Source organism: Scleropages formosus, chromosome 14 (genome assembly GCF_900964775.1).
Source record: "Scleropages formosus chromosome 14, fSclFor1.1, whole genome shotgun sequence".
NCBI lineage: Eukaryota > Metazoa > Chordata > Actinopteri > Osteoglossiformes > Osteoglossidae > Scleropages > Scleropages formosus.
The window spans coordinates 14,755,717-14,781,307 of record NC_041819.1 but is presented as its reverse complement, the minus strand read 5'-3'; the positions used below and the strand labels follow the sequence as shown (position 1 = coordinate 14,781,307).

General features: G+C 47.1%; 1 protein-coding gene across 3 annotated transcripts; it reads left to right on the top strand.

The window, feature by feature from the left end:
- Window positions 1-2,191: 2,191 nt before the first annotated feature.
- mpp1 (MAGUK p55 scaffold protein 1) lies at window positions 2,192-25,524 on the top strand. Of its 3 annotated transcripts, none has more exons than XM_029257778.1 (12): window positions 2,192-2,543; window positions 16,800-16,928; window positions 17,541-17,619; window positions 17,784-17,869; window positions 18,111-18,179; window positions 20,493-20,689; window positions 22,100-22,206; window positions 23,216-23,296; window positions 23,395-23,475; window positions 23,574-23,776; window positions 24,563-24,637; window positions 24,737-25,524. In XM_029257778.1, exons 1-12 carry the CDS (start codon window positions 2,418-2,420, stop codon window positions 24,911-24,913), a joined length of 1,410 nt encoding a protein of 469 aa, XP_029113611.1. In that variant the 5' UTR covers window positions 2,192-2,417; the 3' UTR covers window positions 24,914-25,524. The 3 variants fall into 3 exon arrangements, with proteins under 3 accessions (XP_029113611.1, XP_029113610.1, XP_018584043.1); XM_029257777.1 differs by having other exon boundaries at window positions 16,797-16,928; XM_018728527.2 differs by lacking the exon at window positions 2,192-2,543 and adding an exon at window positions 6,378-7,684 and having other exon boundaries at window positions 16,797-16,928.
- Window positions 25,525-25,591: the final 67 nt, after the last annotated feature.

The following is a 25,591-nucleotide window of genomic DNA, read 5'->3' as shown; positions in this document are numbered from 1 at the left end:
GGTGACATTGAGCCCTGCTCCCATTCCACAGGTGGCTCTGGCATCCAGTCAAATTCCTTAGGGGATACCATCACCCCCTTTGCACCTGAGGTGGTCCCAAGACCAGCTTGGTCTGGTTCCCAAGTGTGTGGCTTTATCTAAGAGCGCCTAACTGCCCTTTGTGGCCAAGAGGGAGCCTCCATCCTCTCCGTGTCTTTCTGCTGGACTCACTAGGAGCCTCATCTTCCTTTTGCTCTTGCTATCTCAGTGTGCTATTGGCTCCATAGCCACAACTCCACAGTGCTCTACTGCCAGTACCTCGCAAGTAGTCTGGATGGTTCAATCCAGGGGCTGTTCTGAGGTAAAAAGAGGGACAGCGGTAAATTCCCCATGACCCAGGCTGATGCGGGTGTACGTCTACAGTACCAGGTGTTGACGTGACACACCTGGGTTGCCAAAAGTGCTCATCCTTTGATCTACGTGTCCGTCAAGACCTTTGGGAGGAGACTAATGGTTTACCACTGGGACTGTGTGACATAGCTGAGTGCAGAAAACAGTCTGTTCTAAAGCTGTGGTCTGTGTGAAACCCCCCCCCCCCCCATTCCCTGGTGTCAAAATACTGCTTGTTTACATGTATAAAAATAGCTCAGTGTAACACCCTGTGCATCAACACACTGCAAGCAGCTTATCCTTCAGAATAATTTTGCACTTCCAAAGCAGTGAGTCAGGCTGCTTTTGAAATTCGCATAAATTGGTGCGGTGATTAAACTGGCGCGTTTGCTCACAAATATTTCACATAAAGCTTCGGTGTAATGGTTAAATAAGTGTAAGAAATCCTATGCCCCATGACTTTTAAATATAATTCATTCAACTCGTTTGATTTCCACTCGTCTTTGCAATACGTCCCTTTTAGTTAACGTAATGCATCTAAATACAGGGCACGTGGAAAAAGACATGATGCAATGACGTCACACAAACATCGAGAGAAGAAATAGCCCGAGTTCGTTTGGGCTTTGACACTGCGCTCTTATGGTAATGCGAGGCTGCTTGCTTACTTACTTATTTAAACCGATTTTTAAAATATTTGCAGACGAGAAACTTCAACTCAGACGCACGTGTACTGGGCTTCTTTATTTAGATAAAGAGCTAAATAAAAGCCACCACCGTTATTTTGATCCCCACGCCACGCATGCGTGGATTCGACCTGTATATCCTGGTGGAAGCCGCCGCGGTGCCTTTAATAGCCGTCTGTGTGTTTTAAACGGTGTGTGTGAGAAATCTCCGGGAAACACCCTGCAAAGGGAGTGGGGGGGGGGTCTCCTGGGGGGGGTCTCCTCTCCTTCGCACGCCTACGCTTTGTGTCGTGAGGTTGTCATGTTTACCATGAACCACAATGGAATGAATAATATACTGTATATGAATCGCTTTCTCATACTCAGAATTATGACACATTAAACTACTAAGCTAAGGAATAAACCCTTCAGGCCCCGTGGTCCGCTTCGCCAGCTGTGCTACTCCGTCCCCTCCTCCATCCTTCCTCGGTTCTTCTCCCTTCCTTCACCACCTGCCATCATCCATCCGGTCTCCAATTAGTGAGCTGCTCTTCCATCCCCTCCTCTAAGTGCTCTGTGTCCTCCTCCACCCGTCCACCACCTACCTTCCAACCCTCTCCTCCTCCACTGCATCTTTGCTGCATCCCTCCTCCAATTTCTCCCCCAGCTGCCCTCTATCCTTCTTTAATTGCTCTACCTGCTTCTCCACCCATCTTGGACTTCCTCCAACCCTCCTTTACAGCTCCAGCTCCTCCTCCATCTCGCTTCTCTCTTCTTCACCGCACCCTCCCACTCGGGTCCTTGTCCTCCTCCATCTCTTCTCCATCATTTCGCTGGCTCATTGTCCAACCCCTCCGTAACCCCTCCGTAACCCCTCCCCCATCTCACTCACGGCCCCTCCCCTTCCCTCCTTAAGCCACTTCCCCCGGCCCCTCCCCCTTCCCCCATCTCACTCACGGCCCCTCCCCTTCCCTCCTTAAGCCACTTCCCCCGGCCCCTCCCCCTTCCCCCATCTCACTCACGGCCCCTCCCCTTCCCTCCTTAAGCCCCTTCCCCCGGCCCCTCCCCCTTCCCCCATCTCACTCACGGCCCCTCCCCTTCCCTCCTTAAGCCACTTCCCCCGGCCCCTCCCCCTTCCCCCTCTAGCTCCTCCCCCGCGCTCCTCCGTCACTCTGTGTTTATTTGGTCTGTCAGCTGAGCTCGGCTTCGCCGACCGCCTCCGATCCGCGATCTGCTCCGAACTTCGGACTTCAAACTCGCAGCGCGGACTTTATCAGCGCTGCCGCGCGCTCCTGACGCTCCTTTCCGCCGCAGCTCATCGTCCTGCCCGAGCACACGCGCTGTGACACCCGGCCCATTTCCTCCACAGCAGCGGCAGCAGCACCAATGACTCTGAAGTCCAGCAAAAACGAACCGGCCGCCGTTTTCGAGCGGGTCAACAGCTCGCGGACGGCGCTGTCCGACTTGTACCTGGAGCAGCTGCTGCAGAGCCGCCCGCCGCGGGCCGACAAGGTGAGCGGATCCGCTGCCGGCGGCGGAGGAGCGCATCTCGTCGCGTTCCCGCAACACGTCAGCGTACAGCCGTCTACCGCAAATTCGGTTCTGGTTCTGCGAAGGGACGGTCGTGTTCCGGTCCCGCTCGGCATCACCGTCTGCACTCGTGCGGCGACGCGTGACGGCTCTGCGGCGCCGGCTGGCGTTGGCGCGCGCGCACGCACGCTCGCTCGCGCGCGCGCGCGCCTTTTGCGGGCTTCCGCGGGGAGGCTGGAGTGGAGATGCGCTGGTCTGTACTGGAACTACCCGGTTTGCGCTTCGTCGCGCGGGCGCCGCTCTGCGCTGAACTTCTCGACGTTCTGATGCGCTCATCATGTTCACATCCCGTCATATGACATGGTGATCGGACGCGTAAAAACACAGTTCGGTGTCCGTTCGTTCCGTACAGTTTGTTCGACGGCGCTTGATTTCATGAACAGCAAATCGGGCGATTTAACAAAAAGTTGAGCATGATGATGATCTGAACATGATGGAACACTGACTGAGCTCAGACGTTGCCGATACTCAAAGGTTACCGTAATGACTTGCAGTCATATGAGGCAACACTGGCCTAATAACTGGAGAAATTATTTGGGAAAAGTAATGGTGAACATTTTGATGAAAGTCTGCTCTGGAAGAAGGTATACAGTAATGAAAGGGAATTAAAGGCACCGAGTGACGGTGACAAATTCTCCCTGCAAAAAGAGAGACGGAATGTACACAAAAGATAAGGCTGAATAAATCAGTGCTGATTTCTGGAACAGCTGTTTATGATATCGCCCACAAGCCTGTCCAAGGGCCAGTTTGGGTTCACTTTAGGTTGATTAAAATGCAATGGTGTATGTGTAAGACTGTTAGTTTTAGTAGTGGGGGGGGTCCTCCCAGACTGCACTCATGATTGCATGGGTTATTAAATCCAAAAATTTCAGATTTAATATAAGGTTAAGAAGGAAGAATAATCTTGGGTATAAATGAAGTGTAATTTTAAGCATCTGGGTGATTGCTTGGACAAAGCATCAGCAAAATAATAATAATAATAATGATGATCATGATCATGATGATGTTCAGACCCTCTACATAGGCTTGTGGCAGAGAACAGCTGTTGAAGCAAAACAAAGACTGGAAAAGCAATGTCATGTGAGCCCATGGTATTTTTTGTGAAGGTTCTTCATGTTTCAGATGTGGTAACAGTGGGCCTCAAACTGCAAAGATGGATTTGTGTGAGAATGGAGGGTCTGCAGTGGAGTGGTGTTCTCATGGTTCACCTACTCAGTGTCCTGGAGCTAAACAAGAGCTTCAGTGTTTGGGTTCCTTTTTATCAGGAAAATAGAGTTTTGCCAAACATATTGAAGGCATTTGGAGTTCTTCTGCACAACAGAAAATCAAAAAGTTTATGAGCATTCTGATTCTTCAGTGCAAAAGCTCAATATGTTTAAGAGCAGAAGTCTACACACTCCCTTCATTTGACCACTGAGAAGCTCTTCAGAAGGTCCAGGTCTATCCCCTGCCTTATTAGGAAGTGTCGATTTCCTGTAGGATCGCACGTGACCAGACCAAGAGCTGCCTAGCAAAAACAACCATATTCCAGAGGTTATGTACATGTGATTACACATCATTTATGAATATCTCCTTAACAATTAAGGCGCACACACATTTTCTGAACCGCTTGTCCCACATGGGGTCGCGGGGAACCGGAACCTACCCGGCAACTCAGGGCGTAAGGCCGGAGGGGGAGGGGACACACCCAGGACGGGACGCCAGTCCGTCGCAAGGCACCCCAAGCGGGACTCGAACCCCAGACCCACCGGAGAGCAGGACCCGGTCCAACCCACTGCGCCACCGCGCCCCCCTAGACAATTAAGGCAAACAAGATGAAATATTTAGCCTAGAATATACATCTTTATCCTGTACCAGTGCTGTTACAGATAAAGTGCATTGTGTCTTGCTTTTCTTAATTGATTATACTGCTGACCTTCATAAAAAGCTCTTATGTAGCTTTCTTGGATTAACAAACATCTTCCAACTGGTGATAGAAGTGCTGTAGGCCCTCAGTTGTGTGTGTGAGAGAGAGAGAGAGAGAGAGAGTTCTCACATATGTGTGCTTCAGTGCTGGATTCAAGGCAAATCAGTTTCATTGCACAGAGTCAGGCCCTTATAGCACGTGTTCCACAGCAGAACGTTCCTCTTGACAAACATGTCACTCTGATATCAATGATTATGACTTTTTTTTTTTTTTTTTTTTTTTTTTATCAGCTTGCCTTTAACATGTGGCCTCTTAGCGGGTAAAAAGGTGCTGACTGAGAAGACTTGCTGGGACACTTGTGTAATATACTGTACGATACTGTCTCGAGTCCACTGTTCACATTCCTTTGCAGATACCATGTGCTGAAAAACAACCTTGACCTTGCTGAGTTAAAACACCTTAAACAGTTTAAGACAACTACTACATTTACATTTCATTATTTAGCTGATGCTTTTCTTACAGAATTAAGCTACTTACAATTATTTGCCCATTTATACAGCTGGGTAAATTGTACTTTATCGGTTTAGGGTAAATACCTTGATCAAGGGTACTACAGTAGGAGGCTGAATACACATCTCAATCCTTGGGGTCCAAAGGTAGAGGCGCCGACCACGACACTACCTGTTGCCCCCACCGCGAGGTAAAATGATAACACAGATCATAATTGTGTAATATATTCTCGTATGTTAAGACACTGCAATTCTACCTTTTCCTGTAGCGCACACAATTCTAACTATTTAACTATAACCTTAATCACCCCGGTGTGTATACTGTCATAGAAAATAAGCGCACAGCTGCCGTACGAATGCGACACTGATTCGCAGCCGCTCCTTGTGTTTACAGGCCTCGGCAGCTCCTATCTCGTACCGTGGTGCCGCGATGAAGTCGGCGAGCACACCGGTGTCGGCCTCGTAGGGGGCTCGTTTGCCGATTAACTGCCGAAGCTGTGTAATTTGTGCAGCGATCGATATCTCCGTAGTTCGTCTCCCTCTGGCCGTGGTGAGCTAGTCTCCTGGCCCTCCTTTGGCACCGGGGGTCGGGCTTATAGAAAGTATGAAAGACCGCTACTGTAAAACTGTCTGTTTTTTTCAGCTGCTTACTAGGTTCCCCCAGGGCAGGTTGTTGCATAAAGGTCAGGGCCATTGGCTTGCAGTCCGAAGGTTCCTGGTTTGAACCCTTTGAACCTGTCCCTGCTGGAGTTCCCTTGATGAAGGTATTTATCATGATTGCCCTGCTGTGTGCACTGGTAAATAAGTGCATGTCGCCATGTACACTAAGCTAGAGTTGCAAGTCTCCATGAACAAAGGTGTCGGGTAAGTAAAAGAAATGGAAACATAATTACAGTATGTATTCTTCTGAAATGTATTACTGTCTCATTGACATAGGCAGTCTACATGTTTATTTCACATAAAGACCTTGACCTCTGGAAGCCCATGTTCAAGAAATCCAAGAACTGTTATGTACAGAACAAATGGCAGTGGTGTGGTAAAGCTCTCACTGATACAGTAGTGGCTCCCACCCTCCTTCAGAGCTGCTGAGCCCCTTTTAGTGGGAGGGGCCTCGAAACACATCTCTTTCGGAACTAATTCTCTCCTTGTCCATAAATGTTCATCATGATCATAAAATTAATTTTATGATCAGCGCTCGATCACAGCAGCAGAGAGACATAGTACGCTGAGAAATTGCAAATGTCCTCACGTTCAAATAACGAGGGCCAAAGGTTGCAGTGTTTCACTCGTGTGATCATGTAGCACTAACAAGCTGTGCTGTCACGCAGATGAAATGTTAATTTCTCTGAGAGGAGTTTGCTAAATGAATAAATGTAAGCAAATGTAAATGCAGTAGTATCACAGCGGGGGTGGTTAGTGCCGCCATGTGTTCTTGGAATTAGTCGTTCACCAGCGAGCGAGCCCTCAAATGGGGCATTTTGAGGGAAATGAGCAAAATTTGAGTTTTTTGCATATCAGATAAGTGCTGAGTTGGGGGGCAGGGTTTAAATCTGCTCTGTGCTGTGCTGGACACCTGGGGTGAGGAGGCCCAGGAAACACAACATTAACAGTAAAGTACAATTCAATTAACTCTTATATAGCGGTCTGTGCTGAAGGCAGAGGAAGGGCACTTTCACAGATTACAAGCAAAACAAATGACAAACTGTTAACACGACAATTTTCTCATGAAAACACAACATAAATCTGTAAAAATTTAGCTGGAATAGATATGTCGATAAATTACGTGAAACGGAGTGAACATGCGTGTTCCTTAACATGACAGAGTAATGATGTAGCGGCGAAGTGATGATGATGTTGACAGTTGGCAGCGGAGGAGAGGAAAACAAAAACTCCACACTAACGTGGAGAAAATAAACCTCTGGGAGGAGGAGGAGGGACGGTCAGTTGGTATATAAGCCTAAGGCAGCTGGCTGCCTACCCCCAGCATTTGAAACATGTGCCCTTGGTGGGGGGGGGTGAGATAACTGGGGATCCCTCTCCTGCATTACTGACCTCTCGCAGGTCAATGACGAGAAGTGTGTTTCATTGCCCCGTGATCTCGTGTCCGTAGAGGGAAGAGAAACATTTAGTTCTTTTCCCTCTATTTCCCTCTATGGACACGCATGACTTTAGAGGATGCGTTTGGCTGCGTTCATCCCTCCCCAGCTGGATTTGAGGGGCATTCGAGAAACGGACAGCGTAAGGCGTGAAGCGCATTAAAAAACATGAGTTTTTGAACACGTGGTTTGCACCTGTGTTTCTCACCCTCCTCCCTTTCGTTTCGCTTTTTCTCTCCCCTCTCGCCATCAGGCACGTGATCGACTTCCTGCCTCAAACTCAGAAGGGGGAAGTGGGCTTTTGGCAGATGCCTGTGCGCTGTGTAAAAAAAAAAAAAGGGCTGCTCGTGCAGCTCGTTTCACGCTTACCGTACCAGTGTAAAAGTTCCTGCAACAATATGAATATGCAAACTCTACACAGAGTGAGTGGAGATCAAACCCGTGTCCGCTGGCGCCACGCAGGTGCTGTGAGACACCGGCCCCGTCCGCTGCGGTACCTGAAAACGTCATCTTCTACGTAGACGATGTGTCCGAGGAGAATTGCAACACTGTGTAAGTTTACTGCGCTACAGGTACTTATCTGATTATTCACCGGGGTACTTTACTCCAAGGATGCTACTGCAGGTGAGATCTGAGCCTGGGTCCAATAACAGTGCACTCAGGGAGCTGTGGGATTCAACCCAGTGCTTCCCATTTGCTGCGCACGCTCTTTGTCCAACTGCGCCGCAGCACGCATTTATTTACCTTGAATTGGTCCTGTAAAAATTACCCTGCTCTGCGAATGCTTAAAGAGCTCCTTTGCGGAAAAGCGTCGGCTACGTAAGAGAAATTCGTATCGTCCGACGTACGCGCGCGTCCCTTTGCGGACAGCCAGTCGTGTTAATCCTCTTGCTTCCCGTAACTGTTAAACTTCAGATCTTCTCACCTTGTCTGTCTCTCTGCCCTTGAGGAACACGGGGCTGTTTGTGTGAGAAGCCGCCGTGACGGATCCCCGCGTGGTCGCTGCCGCAGGCCGTCGTTACGAAACGGGGAAGCGCCGTGGTCCTCTCCACTGGAGCTGACGCCGCGTTTCTCCTATTAAGTGATATTTCTTATCCTGATGACTCTTGCAGACCTTTAGACTCAAGTGTGGCCACTTCCTACCAGCGTACGACTCCCCCCTCCCCGCAGGCGGTGCAGATCAGCACTTTCCAGGGGCGTTTCCCGCGTCGGGATCGCCGGGCCCCGCTCGGATTTTCTCCCCGTGCCACTCTCATAATAACCTGCCGTCCGTCGTGCGCCGTCCGAACCCGAGCGCCGTGTTTCACGTCTTTTTATCGATGTCGCCGCACCTTGGCTCCGCTCATTGACTCCGGTCCAAGTGCTCGTTGGCCCTGCAGAGATGCCGCACGTGAAAGAGAATGACTGTTGACTCTTCTGCGCATACGGAACGACCAGGCCAGCAGTCATCGCGTCCCTTTTTCTTGCAGAAACACTATATAGTATGTGTATTATACAAGGGTTACGTGGTGGCTTTAGAAGAGAAATTATAGGTTCTCCTATGACACCTGCTGATCATATTGGATGAGATATTGATGGGAAGTGTGACAGTTTTAGCTCTGATGTTGTGATTTTATTACACACACACACACACACACAGTCAGAAACTGTTTATCCCAAGCAGGGTCGCAGCGAGCCGGAGCCTACCCCGGCAACACAGGGCAAAAGGCTGGAGGGGGAGCGGACGCACCCAGGACGGGACACCAGTCCATCGCAAGGCACCCCAAGCACGACTTGAACCCCAGACCTGCCAGAGAGCAGGACCTGGCCAAACCTGCTGCACCACTGTGCCCCCGTGATTTTATTACCTTTGTTAATACACATTGTTCTTAGCTGAGTCGTTTTGGCACCGTGTTCACTTATACCACACTGCAGGCTTTACATTTACATTTAGCTGACTCTTTTCTCCAAAGCAACATGCAGTGTTAAAGTTACAATTATCAACCCATTTTTGGAGTGGGGTAGTTTTACTGGAGCAGTTTAGGGTAAGTGCCTTGCTCAAGTGTACTATAGGCAGAGATGGGGCTTGAACCTGCAACCTGTGGATCCAAAGGCAATAACTGTACCCGCTACGCTACCAGCTGTCCCGTAGGGCTCTTCCAGGGCCTCTCGTCACAGGGTCGTCAACCCAGCCAAGGGCGCATTATAGTATGAAATACAAACTAGTCAAGCCAGAGTGAAACAAAGTTACGCTGTCATGTTTTAGAAATTTTAAAAAATTACATTGTATTTTTTTCATGACGATATTTTTTACACGGCTTCCCAAACAAGGAGGGGGGGCCTCAACCTGCGAAATATCCCTGGTCTCATTTGAGCTCTAAGAGGGCCTGCATGCAAATGCCCTTAGTATAAAACTCCCTGAAAATCTCTTATTATCTGAACATATTTGGTCCTCCGGCTGACGTGATCGGTAAAAGCGTGCCGTTCCATAACGCTCGGTGTGGTGGTTGCACCGGGGTAAATAGTGCAGATCCACCTTTCTGAATAGGAGCTCCAAGCCCAGGCGCTGCAGATGCTCAGTCATACTTTCGTGTTTCGCTTGTCAGCTCCAGGAAAAATGGGCTTCCGCTTCCCGAACACATCTTCCGATTCAGCGTGGCGGCACGCTAGATGAGATCCGCTCCCGCTTCGCGGATTTTGCGTAAAGGAGGCATTGTTGTCATGGAGAGCGGGGGTTTCCGGCTCAAACGTCTGGAGTTCGGGCAAGGATTTCCACCCTTTATAATTAGGCGAATGCGGGCAGTGGCCTAGGGGCGCCGAAATGTAGGGATCTAAATATTGGCACTAAAAGGGAAAAAAAATTTAAAAATCTTGGAAGAAAATCATTAAAAAAAACCAGGTCGAGCGGCTTCACACACTGTGTGTGTGTGTGTGTGTGTGTGTGTGTGTGTGTGTGTGTGTGTGTGAATCTTTGTTAGTTTAGAGTCTGCATTAAGTCCCAGGGGTGTTGAACCGGTTCTTGCCGAAGGCCCTGGTTGTCGGACAGGGTTAACGGTTGTGTCGGGAAGCGCTGCTCACTACTGCTCCGGTCCGCGCTGGAGGAGGCTGGCAAATGCGCGAGGCAGGAGGGCGTTCGGGTGCGATGCGGCTCCGTCCAGGGCTTCTCCCCTTGCTCAGCACATTTTTGTGCTTGCGCAATGAAGGAAAGGCACAAAGAGCACGCGCTACCCTTATCACACTTGAGTTTCTTCTCTTTCGCTTTGCTGGCTTTAACTGTCAGGAAACCGCAAACGGCAACGTTCCCGTTAAATGGAAGCCGTTTGTTAGCGCTCGGATGTGGGACGCGCTTCCTTTTCTGTAAATGAATCCATTATCTTATTTGTCTGTTCAGTTCGAATGGCAAATAGGGCTGTTATTCGATTGTTGCGTGATGATCCGAAATAAGTACGTGTTGTAACTGGATGACAGAATAAGTGTACTTTTACCAATGTCGCTGACACTTTTCTAAAGCGGTTTATAATGTAAAGATCTCGCACGCAATGTCTGAAACCGCTTGTCCCAAGCGGGGTCGTGGCAAACCGGAGCTCAGCCCGGCAACACGGGGCGTGAGGCTGGTGGGGGAGGGGACACACCCAGGACGGGATGCCAGTCCATCACAAGGCACCCCAAGCGGTACTCGAACCCCAGACCCGCCCGAGAGAAGGCGGAGGCCAAACCTGCTGCGCCGCCGCACCCCTCTACTGGAAAGATAACTACTATTATTTATCCTTTGCTGCAGCTGGGGTAATTTTTACTGTTTCAGTTCAGGGTAAGTACCTTGATCAAGGGCACTATAGCAGGAGATGGGGTGCAAAGCTGTGACCGCTGAGTCCAAAGACAGCAGCTCTCACCACGACACCACGAGCTTCTGTAAAAGCAGTTGTAGCTTTTCCTTTATAAAGACACACAGGGTCGGAAAACGAACTGGTGCGAAGGGCGGCAAACGGTCACCGCGGTTCGAAAGCCGCATTAATTGAGATGTACGTGAACGAAAGAGCCACCGACTCCCACGCAACAGCCCGACCGGCACATAGAGCGCAGCAGCGCCTTTCGGGGTTCATTGCTGTTCTCGCAATGGCTCTCTTTTGACCATTTGGCCTCCAGCGTAAAGCCGGGTTCGACAGCTGTAGCCGAAGCCTCCGAACCAGCGTTCCCGCTAACCCCAAGTCAAGCAGGCACTTTAATCCAGGACAGGACTTTAAAAGTACCCTTAGACTGAAAGTCAGTCAACTAAATCACCATAACCGAAGGATAAAAATCACATAAATCGTAAAATTTTAAAATCCTCCCCGAGAGAAAAAAGGTCCGATTTGCGGTCAAGTTGTAATACAGACCAGAGTTGTTTTGCTGTCCAAATAAGGGCACATGTACCTCTTTGTTCTGCGGGGGATGACAAATCAGTTTTCAGCATGGCCTCAGTTATTAACTGATGCATTAAAAGCTTTCAATGTAAAGGCTTTAAGCTTTAAAAATCCGTCCTGCCGCATGGCGTCCTCCTTGACATGGAGAGCCACCGGCGCTGTATTCCTTACAAGCGCTTTAGTCGCCGAGCGTGAATCCGGAGCGGAATCAGCCTGAAATATCATCTGCGTCCATGTTCCGGTCGCAGATTAAATATACAGTGCCGCTCGAAAATATGCGAAGCCCTCGTGTCCCTTAGTTTTACCATGAAATGGCTATTTAATGAGGAGCAGTGATTCTCATGTGACGTAATAGGTGTGTAATGACCAATTCCATATGTTGCTTTAGAGGAAATCATGTGTGCAGTAGAAACATGGAAGTAGTAGCAAAAATAAGAGAACCCGAGTTGCACTAGTGAAACTAAGTACTAAATTGAATCGGGTGTAAATCGTAATCATCGATCAATTTTATAAGTTTGTTTTAATATCTTATACGAGAGTTCCGACCATTCCTATACAGACCGCGTACTTTGAAGCAGCGCTGTATTCCTGGAAACTGGCCTCAGTATCTCAGCCCCTTTCACACTGAGCTCTATCATGAGTATTAGGTTAAGATGTATTAGTGCAGGTATCACCAGCACCCCAGCTGCCGCCTTCTTAGCGCTCAAGTCTGCTGAATGACACCTTTGTTTTGGATCTCCCTGATTCAATGACTTGTTCCGTGCCAAAGCCGTCCAGCATTGTTTCCAAGATCACTTAGAAAATGCCAGTTCAGACTGCATTAAGAAACGGCGCTCGTGGCACGGCGGCCTTCAGCTTGAGGGCACACGATGAATTGTTTTAAATAACAAAAGTGTCGGATAACTAACGGTTAATGCTTGGGTGGCACAGTAGCGCTGCTGTCTCACAGCGCCTGGGTGGTGCGAGAGGACGTGGGTTTGAACCCCGCTCAGTCTGTGTAGAGTTTGCATGTTCTCCCTGTGTGGGTTTCCTCCGGGTGCTCTGGTTTCCTCCCACAGTCCAAAGACCTGGTGTTCAGGCTCCCCCATCGTGTGTGAGTGACAGAGAGAGTGTGTTCCCCTGATGTATGGATGAGTGACCCAGTGTAAGTAGTGTATCTAGCAGTGTAAGTCACCTTGGTGAATAAGGTGTGTGGGCTCATAACACTACATAGAGTTCATTGGAAGTTGCTTTGGAGAAAAGTGTCTGCTAAATACACGCACACACACTTTCTGAACCGCTTGTCCCATATGGGGTCACGGGGAACCGGAGCCTACCCGGCCACACAGGGCGTAAGGCCAGAGGGGGAGGGGACACACCCAGGATGGGACACCAGTCCGTCACAAGGCACCCCAAGCGGGACTCGAACCCCAGACCCACCGGAGAGCAGGACCCGGTCCAACCCACTGCGCCACTGTGCCCCCTGACATCTCCTAAATAAATAAACGTAAATAATAACAGGAGCGTTTGGGAATTTGAGCGCAGGGACAGAAGGAGGTTCTCAACTGTCGGTGAAACATTCTGGCTAGAATTAATATCCTGTGTTTAAGGCCATCGAAATGTGCAGTGTTGTTGTTGTGTCTCCGCTTTGTATGAAGCGGACTGCGGCAGGCCTCTCCATTATCTCTACGGTGCAGATAATCACCTCCCGCTCCCTCCCTCACGTGTCTCCTCACCGGAGTCGCTACCCTTCTGAGCAGCGTCCTGTGAAGCTGGTTATCTGTGATGGACGGCGCAGGAAATGGAGCAGGAAAGCAGATGGTCCCTTGAGCACTCCCCAGCCACTCGTCTACTGAGGGGGAAAATGTGGAAGGAAAAATAAAATTTGATGTCGGTACTTTAGTGTAGACAAAGGGGGGGGGGGGGGGGGGGGGGGTGGAAGCATTTCGTGGAGGAGTGTGGGGTTATGCGGTCAGAGCAGCAAACTTGCGTGTCCGGTTGTGTATGACGTCAGGCTTGAGAGCACGTCACCAGCAGAGTGTGGCCGGTGTGGTCGCCACAAAATTCATTCCTTATGCTACGCATGTTTCAGTACATCGTCATGATATCAAGAGTGGTACGGCGTCTAGGCTGTGCGTTCGGATGTGGGTTTGAATCCAGCTTAGTCTCTGTAGAGTTTGTATATTTCCCTGTGTTTGCATGGGTTTCCCCCAGGTGCTCTGGTTTCCCCCCACAGTCCAAAGACATGGTTCAGGTGAACTGACAACTATTAATTGTTCATAGTGTGTGTTTGGGTGGGGGTGAGTGTGTGTGATTGCCCTGCAATGGACTGGCACCTCGTCCATGGTGTACCCTCCCACACATGCTGTGCTTCCAGGATAGACTCCGGTCCAGACCGCCACAGCCCTGCATTAGGAGAATATGGTTAATTACAGTGTATGGATGGATGAATGATATCATGCTGTAATGTAATAAGTTTGGTCTCATTGTAGAACCACAGTCTTTCATATTGTAATACTAGATTTGGTTATTTCCCCTCCAGGAAAAAAAAAAAAAAAAAAAAAAAACACAGAACACATCACGTCTTGTTTCATTCAGGTTCTGACCGAATATCTCAGAAGAAACTAAGATATTATATGTGACTGTACATGGACCGCAGTTCACTTTTACACATGTGCCCGTTTAGACAGCTGTACGTAAACAGATTTAATGTGAACCTTCTGGTCTTTTAAGGTTTCAGTCGCTCGGCGTGTGTCGGAGGTGCGTTTTCCCAGCTGTGGTCGACGGAGCTCTGCAACGGACAGTAACGCTGGGCTCGTTCACGCTGTACCCTTATTCAAGCAGGAAAGCGGGAAACTAATGTTTCCGTATGAATTTTTCCACACAGCCACCACATCTGCAGGTCGCCAGAAATCCCTCTCAGCAGCTGTGATGTGCGATACACGCGGTGCGAACTGTGTGGGTAGAACTCGCACACTTTGCCGCTTCAGGGCATAGTGCAGAGTGAAGTACAGCTTAAACAGAGCGGAGCCATACAAAAATGTGCCTTCGTGCTATGAAATTAATATTTTAATCCCATCAGATCTTTGTCAGGCCTACAATGCAGTGAACTCAAGTCCATCCATTGGTCTGCTACCAACACTTGATCAGTACAGGATCACGGTGGTTCAGAGCCTATCCTGGAAGTATAGGGTATGAGACAGGTTACACCTAGAACAAATCCCAGTGCATCACTGGGCAATCACTCACACACACACACACACACACACACACACACACACACACACACACACACACACACAGTTTAGAGTCATCAGTTAACCTGAAGCACATGTCTTTGGACTCTGGGAGGAAACCAGAGCACCTGGAGCAATCCCGTGTGAACGCTGGGAGAACATGCGAACTCCACGCACGCCGAGCCGGGTTCAAACCCATGCCTGGTCCCAGAGCCCAGGGGCTGTGAGTCACCATTGTTACCTGCTGCGCCAGCATGTTTCACCAAACTAAAGCTAAAACATAATGGAAAAGTAAAACTAAGTGATTCTCTTCAACGTGGAGTTTAGAATCTAGACATAACCGGAGAAGTACGGAACGCTGCAAGTGATGTAGTTTGACCAGCACTTGAACTGCGACGCACAGGGGCCGTAACCTCATTGTAACTGCGGCGAGGGAACGTGTTTTGAGTTCCTGGGTCCGTGTGCGGTACAGAGGCTCGCGGTTGCGCACGTACACACGGGCGCTTTATCGCTTCCCAGAAGTGTCTTAGCGCAGCAGGTCATAAACGGGAAATAAAAACGCGTACGGACTGCTGCGAAGGGCCTGGCGTTCGGCTGTGCCACGGCATTAGAGCAGGGGTCAGGTGCCCCATGTGGCATTTCCCAGAACCGTCCGCTCTCCACCATCAAATGCGTGGCGATGTTTGTTTTTAGGGGGAATTTGTGTGCGAGACGTGCTCTGAAATTGGGACGCGCCACACAAAAGTACCGTCCGTTATCGATAGCCGCTTCTCCAATGCAGGGTCGCGGTGGTACGGAGCCTATGCTGGAAACACCCTGCCGGCGCATGACGGTACGAAAATGAAGAATTGTTAAATTAGCAGGGGATATATGAATATATTTATTCCACAATACAGAAGAGCGCTTAGGGGCATGTGTTTGTAACTTGAAGGTTGCTGGTTTAAGCCTCATTCCCTCCTACTGCTGTAGTGTCCTTCACCAAGGTGCTTACTCTAGTGAAATTAAAAAAAAAAAAAAACCATATATATATATATATATATATATATATATATATATATATATATATATATATAAAAAAAAAAAAAAAATGAAGTCCAATACTGAAAATCACTTTGGATAAAATTTAAAAAAAACCATATATATATAAAAATGAAGTCCAATACTGAAAATCACTTTGGATAAAACTAAAAAAAAAAACCATATATATATAAAAATGAATTCCAATACTGAAAATCACTTTGGATAAAAGCAAAAGTTTAATAAGAAATTAATAATAAAGTAAGAAAAAATATATAAAGAATTGTATAACTCCATATTATTATGTATTTTAAATATAGTTAAATGCATATACACACGTTCAAATTGTTGTAAAACTCGTACTGTATGTTTCCCGTTAGTGGCTCAGCATGAATGCGTTGAGTACGAGCTGCGCGGCCGAAGATCGATCACGTCGCCTGTTTATAAACATAATGGACACTCGAGCTTTTACGAGGGCTTCGTTTTTTTCCCATAAATATTATTGGAGGAGAATCCGCGCCGCAGCACCGGCACCCTATGGCAGTGTTTCGTATCCATGACAACACCGCATGCGGCTTTTAGACCAGTTGTCACAGTCTAATGAGGTGTTAAAGATGTGGGATAAATGTTTAACCCAGAGCATATGTCAAAGCCGCCAGCGAAACATGGGTGGCGAGACACTCGGGCAGAGGGGCTTTTAACTGAAACTGCTCTGTTTCAAGGCCCCTTTACATAAAAATGTGGAAAAAATAATGTACCGAGTATGAGGTGTGTAAAAGTGTTGGCTGAAGAAATATTCAACAGCAACTGAAAAAGTAGCCAGGTGCCTAAGCAAAAAGTAATAAATAATACCCTGAAAAAGAATAGCAGACAAAGTTGTACCAAGAACTATCTTCTGCGCTCCATTACAAATCTTTCTTGAATTTTTTCTTTTTTTTTAATATTTTTATCTGACATATTGATATGGAAATGCAAGTGTTTAATGGCACTGTCTTCCCTACACAGAATTATAGCAGTGATCGTGTGTGTGTGTGTGTGTCTGTTCCCCATCAGCAGGCCACCATGCAGACGCTCGAGAGCAGAGGCGAGGAGGTGTACACCAACGGCAGCGCTGCTCTCCCCAACGGCAAGGAGATCATCAAGATGCGCGAGGTGGCCTTTGAGAAGAATCCCTCGGAGCCTCTGGTAAGCGCACCTGCCAATATCAAGAGTATTTTTGTAAAGTACAGAGAAATAAATCAGTGTCACACCGACTGCAGCTGAGAAAAGTATACAATTTATGGATAAATGTTTTTAGTAACGGTAAAGCTCATATGAGTGGAACCCTCAACACGTTTTGAGTTTGCTGCTCTTAGTAAGACACTCCATTCAGAGAAACCTGTTTAAGCCGTGGGGTGGCACGGGGGCAGCACTGGTGCCTCACAGCTCTTCAGAAATGGCTTCAAATCCAGCTTGGTCTCGGTTCCATTTACTTGCTCTCCCTGTGTTTGAATGGGTTTCCTCTGGGTGCTCTGGTTTCTGCCCACTGTCCAAAGACATTTGTTTCAGGGGAACTGTTCATTCTGAACCGCACCTAGTACGTGTCACTTTAACTCCCAACTGCCCCTAGTGTGTGTGACTGAAATAGTGTGTATGATTGCTCTGTGATGGACTGGTGTCCCATCCAGGGTGTACCCTGCCTCGCACCCTGTAGCTCCAGGATAGACTCCGGACCACCATGACCCTGCACTGGAAAATAGCTGTTGATGACAAATGGATGGATTTGTAATTAGGCTGTTGTCATTTCTTCGTTTAAAGGGGGTGACACTGAAGCTGAACGAAAAGCAGAGATGCACAGTGGCGCGAATCCTGCACGGGGGCATGATACACAGACAAGGTGCCAAGCTGCGTGCCACACATTCACACCACATAATAACTACTGAAAGATGGGAAACACCTTGTCAGTGCTCCCTGATCGGTGTTCTGATGGAGTTCGGTCCCGTCAGCCGCGTCGTGCCACTAACCACGGCTCTGTTTGGATGTCCAAACCACGGCACCCAGGTTCCCTTCACGAAGGAGATGAGATAGCCGAGATCAACGGGAAGAGCGTGGCCAACCAGTCAGTGGACCAGCTCCAGAAGATACTGGTGGGTCTGGGTTTCTCCTGCTGCCTGGGGTCGCAGTTAAAAACACACTTTATTACGAAAACCATGGAGGTGATCTTCACTATACCTTTATACCGAAATTTTGAGGGTGATCTCTTTGAGAAGTGTCTTTTCTGGCTCATATTTATTATCTAAATATTCATTCCCCTGAAGTGATTCTTTGAGGAGCATGATTTTGTAAAAATTTGTGTTTTTATCGTTTGGCCCTGCCATGCCGTTGCAGAAAGACACAAAAGGGGTGGTCACCTTGAAGATCATTCCCAAGCAGCAGAGTCGCGCTCTCACCTGCGAGGTAACCGCCTCAAACAGCACTATTAATAATGACTTATTAACAGCGTACGCAACTCCTCTTAAATTTGTTTTCATACCAACCCCAGGGGTAATTACCTGTGACCTCTTCTGATTTTTAAGAAATGAAACGAAGTTACATTGTTAAAATGTTTTCAGACATAATGCTGATGTATTGTCAAGATGGCCTTTGGACTGGAAAATAAGACAAAATCCTGTACAATTATTTAGATTAGTATTATTGGATTGTTTAAGGATAAAAGTTTTTTTTTTTTTTTTTTTTTTGTTTTTTTTTTTTTTGTTTCTTTCAGAAAAAAATCAACCAAATACAGGCATCCCTTAGTTTACAAAATTAATCTGTTCTTTAAAATGATGCGGAAATCAAAATTTTGGAGAACAGAAGCTGATTTCCCATTATTTTAGAGCAACGGTGCGTTCCCAGCCGAGCCGAAAACTTCAAACCGGTTTTCTCAAATATCGCGAGAACACTGTAAAACACCTATATAACTATCAACCCATGATTTCAGCACAATATAAAAGATGCAGATGGTTTTCTCCAAGGGGACATACATCTCAGAAAACAACACAAAAGTGCATTAAATCTGTTAACTTTGTTCTCTGTTAGAAAAAACCCTGGGCAGTTTTTGGAGTTGCTGCTCACTTGTGTTTTTAATTGATCAGTTCTCTGCAGGATGACCAATACAGCAGGCAGGGATCCACCGAGCATGTCGGCTTTATTGTGAACGACTTTCTAAAACTGCGCACTGTTGCTGAAATGCCCATATATATCCCAAAAACCATCAGCGAAACTTTTCATGTTAATTGCAGACACCCCTGTACGATTTCATACACTTCCCATAATGGAACCACTCGCTTCAAGCAACACTCTTACATTACTAATACACCAACGAGCTGAGAGATCTGGATGCAGACACGCCAGCTACAGTATATTATAGCACTTTCGCGTCACTTGAAATTCGGATTTTTTGGGACATGAATTTATTTTATCGGACGAATTTAATTTTTTTTTCTTGTGTAAATCGAAAATTAGGTGTCAAAAACCAAGAGCCATTATATCAAAATTTTTATAGAAAGTTCATAAATTGAGGTATGCCTGTCCTGTTTTTGTTTTTTCTCTTTTTCGTCTCTGTTGTGGACCGCTCTATTTTCCGGACTGTCAGGTACCTATAAGACAAGCTCTTAATGAAAAATCCCCGTAGTCACATTGTGATGATTAACAGCTGTCTATCATTCTCCTCTTAGAGAGAATACCGGCCTCAGTAGTGTGTAGATATGCTTTAAAGTTACCTAAAGACATGTCTGATTGTCCTTTCTGGTATTCTGATGTGAATTTCTCTGTTAGTTTATTTTTCATCAGGCCGATGCTCCTCTAAGGCCATGAGAGAAACAGGTGACTATGACCCATTAGACACCAGTAGTGGTTTAAATAGATCCTTTCCTGGTCCTGTTAGAGTCGCTCCTCTTGTTTCCTCCTGCCATCACCTGGCCACGCTGCATGGCTCTGTTTGTTGCCGTAGTAACTATAAGGAACCTAACCACATTACGTTTTTTTGTCATATTACAGGTGTATTTTGTCCAGAATTCATACATTTTTAAAGAACATTTTTCAGATCATCTCTAAAGCGGTTTCAACAAATTATACAAAATAATGTTTCTATTAAGTGTGGTTACGTGATGGCAGTTTTAAAGATAATGAAGCTTAATTTCTTACTCTGTCTCTAAGGCGTTCTCTTTAGTTGAGTGTCTGTATGACGAATTTCTTTTCTCAGACATGCATCGTTTCCCCCAACAAAGGAGCAGGTTTTAATAAATAGCATGTGGCGCAACGATGTGTGCGCTTGGCATCCTGCTATTATTATTTCACCGCACCTCGTATGGACTAACATCGGTCACAAACAGCACCTTGTACATTGAAATGTGCTCATTTTACCTCCTGGTAGTTCGTTGAACCCAGATCCAAAATCTTAATTTAGACCAGTGTTATCTTTAGTTTCTGGAGCTACTGAGAATTTAGGGACAATTAATACACCAGTTGTTTAGGGTTAGGGTTGCCTCCTCCCCCATAACCCTACACATAACCCAAATGAGTATGACTGAATGGTATTGCTAATATTTTTGGCCCCCCAATAGCGGCCCAGTCGTTACACCCCCTACGGTCAGTGTCAGTGCAATAATTTTAAGCTTTGACACTGAAGTACCGCAATGCTCCAGCAGACAAACCGGCCCTCCATCCCCCGAGTCTCACGAGCGCCGCAGCCCTTGTCGGCCTCTGTTCACGGCTCTCTTCCGTCCGCAGACGTACATGCGCGCCCAGTTCGACTACGACCCCGCCAAGGATGAGCTCATCCCTTGCAAGGAGGCAGGGCTCAAGTTCAAAACGGGCAACGTGATCCAGATCATTAACAAGCAGGACCCCAACTGGTGGCAGGGCAGGGTGGAGGGCTCCACCGTCGACTTTGCCGGGCTCATCCCCTCCCCTGAGCTGCAGGAATGGTACGGTAACCGCTTCGACAGTCTGCTCACCGCGGGCGGGAGGACAGGAGCCGTACAGTTATGCTACCAGACAGCAAAACAGTCATTGATAGTTAAGAGTCACCTCTTGCTGCCTGGTCTAGTTCTTAGTACTAATACTTATTTCTAAGGGGCAACACTTCCAGGTCCTGGGTTCAAATCCCACCTCCTGTAGCAGCCTTACATTTATTCATTTAGCTCCAGAGCAGCTTACAATGTTAAGCTATTTTTTACAGTTATACAGCTGGGTAATTTTACTGGAGCAATTTAGGGTAAGTACTTTGCACAAGGGTACTACAGCTAGAGGTGAGATTCAAACCTGTCACCTTTGGGTTCAAAGGCAGCAGCTGTAACCACTATGCTACCATGAATGGATAGACATGTGTAAGTTTTCCTGGAGGAATAAATATTTCTTTGTGAAAATGTATGGATTCACACAAGTCCTCACACAGTCTACATATATTTATGCTTTGCCAAAGGTATCGATTTAATTATACACGTACATGACGCGGTAGTTTTATTGTAACTGCTGTGCCGTCATTTAGAACCCGGGTGTGTGACCGAAAAGAGCCCTGCTCTTGTACCGTTGTACCGTGGAGTTGTGCGCGGAACATGTGCGGTGCGGTGGTGGTCCGCGTGCAGCAGAGCCGAGCAGAAACACGTGTCCGAATAGCAATAAAGGTGGTGCCCGATTTACGATGGTGAGTTGGCGATGGACATTCAGTAGAAACTGTACTTTGAATTTCGATTTTTAAAAAAATTTTTTTTTTTTTTTTCCCAGCAAGCGATATGCAGAGCGATACTCTCTCGCGATGCTGGGCAGCGATCCGCATCTCCCAGTCTGTCACGCAGAGGTGTGTATTAGGTGTATTAAATGCATTTTCGACTTCCGACGGGTTTCGGGGAGCGTAACCCCATCGTAAATCGGGGACCGCGTGTACTCTTATCGACATGGAATGACAAACGTTGAACACTTTTATCGCCGAAGCGCGAATGTATACTTTCAGCAATATGAAAAGAAATAACAAAAAATAAAACGTATTTTTAAAATAATTACAAAAGAACCAAATATACAGATAAGATGTCTAACAAACTGACAACTGAACTGGGATGAGTAACAGTAAGAATTGCGTCATCATCATCATCATCATAGTAATAATAGTTCAGTTATAGTCAATAATAATTATCTGGGGGGGGGGGGTGGTGGTGAGTGCAGTCACTCCTCTTCCTTCTCCTCATGTGCATGTACACCGCTGCCCGTTTCAACCTTTTCTCCTCTTTCTCCTAATTCATTCCACAGGAAATGTGTACGTGGAAGGAAGTATTTATCTCTGATATCTTTGCATTTGTTATAACTCTCTCTTACTTCCCTCCTCCTCCTTCCCACACCAGGCGGGTGGCCAGTAAAAGTAAGGTGTCCGCAGAGGGCGCTCAGTCCTGCAGCCCCTTCGGCAAGAAGAAGAAGTGCAAAGACAAATACCTGGCTAAGCACAGCTCCGGTGAGAGAGACATGTTGAACTGTGTTTTCTTAGGTCCTGCATTGGGATTAAGGGTCGACATCCAATGTTTAAACCCCGCGACTGTTTATTTACATTCCTGGCAGATCCAAAGGTATAATTACACAGGACCGCAGGTGGCGCAGTGGGTAAGGGCTTCACACCGGGAGGTAGCAGTATAACCTCCAACAAGGGCTGTGTGGTTTCTTCACTTAAACAAGGTGCTAAATCAAAGCAACTCGAATGAAATCTTCAGCTGCATATATATTTATATATATATATATAGTATATACACTTTATACTGTATATGTGTACACTGTATTTTTATATAGAATAAAGAGCTTTAGCTGTATTTAAACAGAATAAATTCTTACGTGTGTGTTCACGCATGTATACATATATGTATAGAGGCCACTGGTAGCATAACACTTAGAGTTGCTGCCTTTGGACCCAAAGGTTGTAGGTTTGAATCCCACCTGCAGCTGTAGTATGCTTAAACAAGGTACTTACCATAAATTTGCTCCAGTGGATGTTACCCAGCTTTGTAAATGTAGGTTAACATTGATTTGGAGAAAATTGCCAATGTTTACATTTCACTGAGGGGGGTGGCATGGTGGTGCAGTGGGTTTGGCCTCTGCCTGCTTTCTGGTGGGTCTGATGTTCGAGTCCCACTTGGGGTGCCTTGCGACGGACTGGCATCCCATCCTGGGTGTGTCCCTTCCCCATCCAGCCTTATGCCCTGTGTTGCCAGCTTAGGCTCCGGTTTGCTGCGAGCCTGCTTGGGACAAGTGGTTTCAGTGTGTGTGTGTGTACATTTCACTGATGAGCTTTACAGCTGAAGTGCTGCATAATATATAAAAATACAGTATATATGTATGACCTCTGGGTAAAACCATTCGGCTTATATAAAATCAAAGTCCACTGCAGCAAATATACGCAGACGTGTCGCCTCTGTTCACAAGCAAATATGATTCTGTGTGTATCCTGAACTTGGGTCCCCTGTTGATCGCAGTTTTCGACCAGCTGGACGTGATCTCGTACGAAGAGGTTGTGCGGCTGCCTGCTTTCAAGAGGAAAACCTTGGTGCTGATAGGTAAAAACATGCCTGTCATCATGGCACTGTGCCAGGAGGATGGATGGATGGATGGATGGATGGATGGATGGATGGATGACCCTGTGTCACTCTCTCAGGTGCCCCCGGGGTGGGACGGAGCCATATCAAGAGTTCTCTGCTGACAAAATACCTGGAAAAATTTGCATACCCTGCCCCACGTGAGTAGGACTCGCCTTCCAAATGTTCGCTCCATGCGTGTCTCCTCGACGGCAATGCTCTTGTGACTTGTTTTTGTTTTTCTGTTAAACGTACATAGACACCACCCGCCCCCCCAGGAAGGACGAGGAGGACGGGAAAGAGTACTACTTCATCTCCACCGAGGAAATGACCAAGTGCATCACGGAGAACCAGCTGCTGGAGTACGGCAGCTTCCAGGGCCACATGTTCGGCACCAAGCTGGAGACCATCCGCAAGATCCACGACCAGGGCAAGATCGCCCTGCTGGACGTGGAGCCGCAGGTTCGGCCCGGTCGAAAACGGTCGGCGCGCCGTCTCGGGACGGCGGTAATACACATAGTTATAGGATCAGTCCGTCCACAGTCATGTCCAACACTTGGATGTTTTGCACTTCTAGGCAAGAATCAACCCAGCACCCATTACACTTCAGTCTCTGAATTAACATTTACACACATCCACATACATATATAACACATGTGCACCGAACATAAAGGATCTTCAATTTTTCAACAAAACTGTTTATCATTAAGTAAGGTTCCAGAAGTACGATCTGTTTATTTTTACATATTGCTAGCAGAATTTAGCGCTCCCGAATTTCAGCACCCCTAAAATTGCTTAGGTTCACCCATTTAAAAACTCTCCCTGTCCACCACTGCCATTGATTAGGACTTTGTGAAGATGCTGTATTTTTGTCATTCGTTTTCACATTAATTTCAAGTTTAATGTATCTCAAAGTTAAGAAAAATTGCTACAAATTATTTTATATTTATTGGGGTGATATCTAATAGTTTTTCTGAACCTGACATCTGCATTACTAAGCTTTTATTGCCTGTTACTTAGACAAATTGAGTTACTAACACACTTCCAGTCCCACTTCTGGTTGTAAGATGAAGAACCAGGGTGCGAACGTCTTTTGTTTGTCCCCCCCCGCGGTCTGGTTTGTCCACGGTTAGGACTGCTCGAGGACCGTATGCCAATGCTGCAGTTTTGTTCACACGCCGCAAGTATCGAACCCTGTTCCTCAAATTACTGTGTTATCATACCCTGTTGTCGGTGTGGATCTTTCAGACCCTGAAACTGGTTCGAACGGGAGAGTTTGCTCCTCTCGTCGTCTTCATCGCACCCACTGACGCAGCCAGTCAGGTGAGTTGAATTTTATTGAAAGGCGTGTCCACGTCACGGCGTCATTTCTAACGGCCCCATTTCTAACGGCCCGTCTGCCATCCCGTTCCGTCCCCCTAGTCCGAGTCTGTGCGGGCGATCCAGAAGGAATCGGACATCATCCTCAGCACATACAAGCACTACTTTGACCTGATTCTGGTGAACAACGATGTGGACGAGACGGTTAAGGGGCTGGAAGAAGCCATGGAGCTTGTGACTTCCACCCCACAGTGGGTGCCCGTTTCCTGGGTTTACTAGCCCACCTCTCCTGAGCCTCTTAATAAACCCCCTCAAATTACAGGCGGTGCAATAGCCCACTCCCACCTAACCGTCTGTTCCTTGGAATCTTTTTACTATGGTAAATGTAATTGTCCTTGAAGTGTTGCACCTCTAGCAGTATCAGTTAAGCAATAGATGTGAGCTGTTTTAGTTTCCTCCTAGAAACAACTGGTTGCAAGTAGTACACCAGACAGCCATGGGTTCTCTACCCTAGTTTTTGTATTTTTGGTGCTGCCCACAACACAAGTGGTGAGCATAGTTGAAGTGTTTGAAATGCTGCATGGACCACAACTGTGAAACAAGAATTATCAAGTTTGTGGTTTTGTGCTTTTGTCATTTCTGTCATGGGGTGGAATACCAATTAACCCCAAGCTCTGCATGTGTAAGACTAACTTACACACGAGCCTTGGTTTCACCTGGCACAGTGAAACAATGTATTCAGAATTGAAAGAGCACCTGTAATTGTCCCTCACCGGAGTGTTTCCTGGGAATCATGTTTCAATGTCACCCCCACTGTGAGAATATACCTCATGTCATAACGCAAAGCACTTTGAAGGAATTTATTAAAGACATCCCTTTGCCCAGCGAGGTACTTACTGCGTGGTGTCCCTGTCATTCAGTGTAAAATAGTCATAGATTTGTGTGGATTCAGTTCCC

Bases quoted from the DNA above. Each gene is read 5' to 3' on its own strand.
- mpp1 (XM_029257777.1), top strand. From the start codon at position 2,418: ATGACTCTGAAGTCCAGCAAAAACGAACCGGCCGCCGTTTTCGAGCGG. The intron at 2,544-16,796 runs GTGAGCGGATCC...GTTCCCCATCAG, and splicing joins GCCCGCCGCGGGCCGACAAG to CAGGCCACCATGCAGACGCT. The intron at 22,207-23,215 runs GTGAGAGAGACA...TGTTGATCGCAG, and splicing joins CCTGGCTAAGCACAGCTCCG to TTTTCGACCAGCTGGACGTG.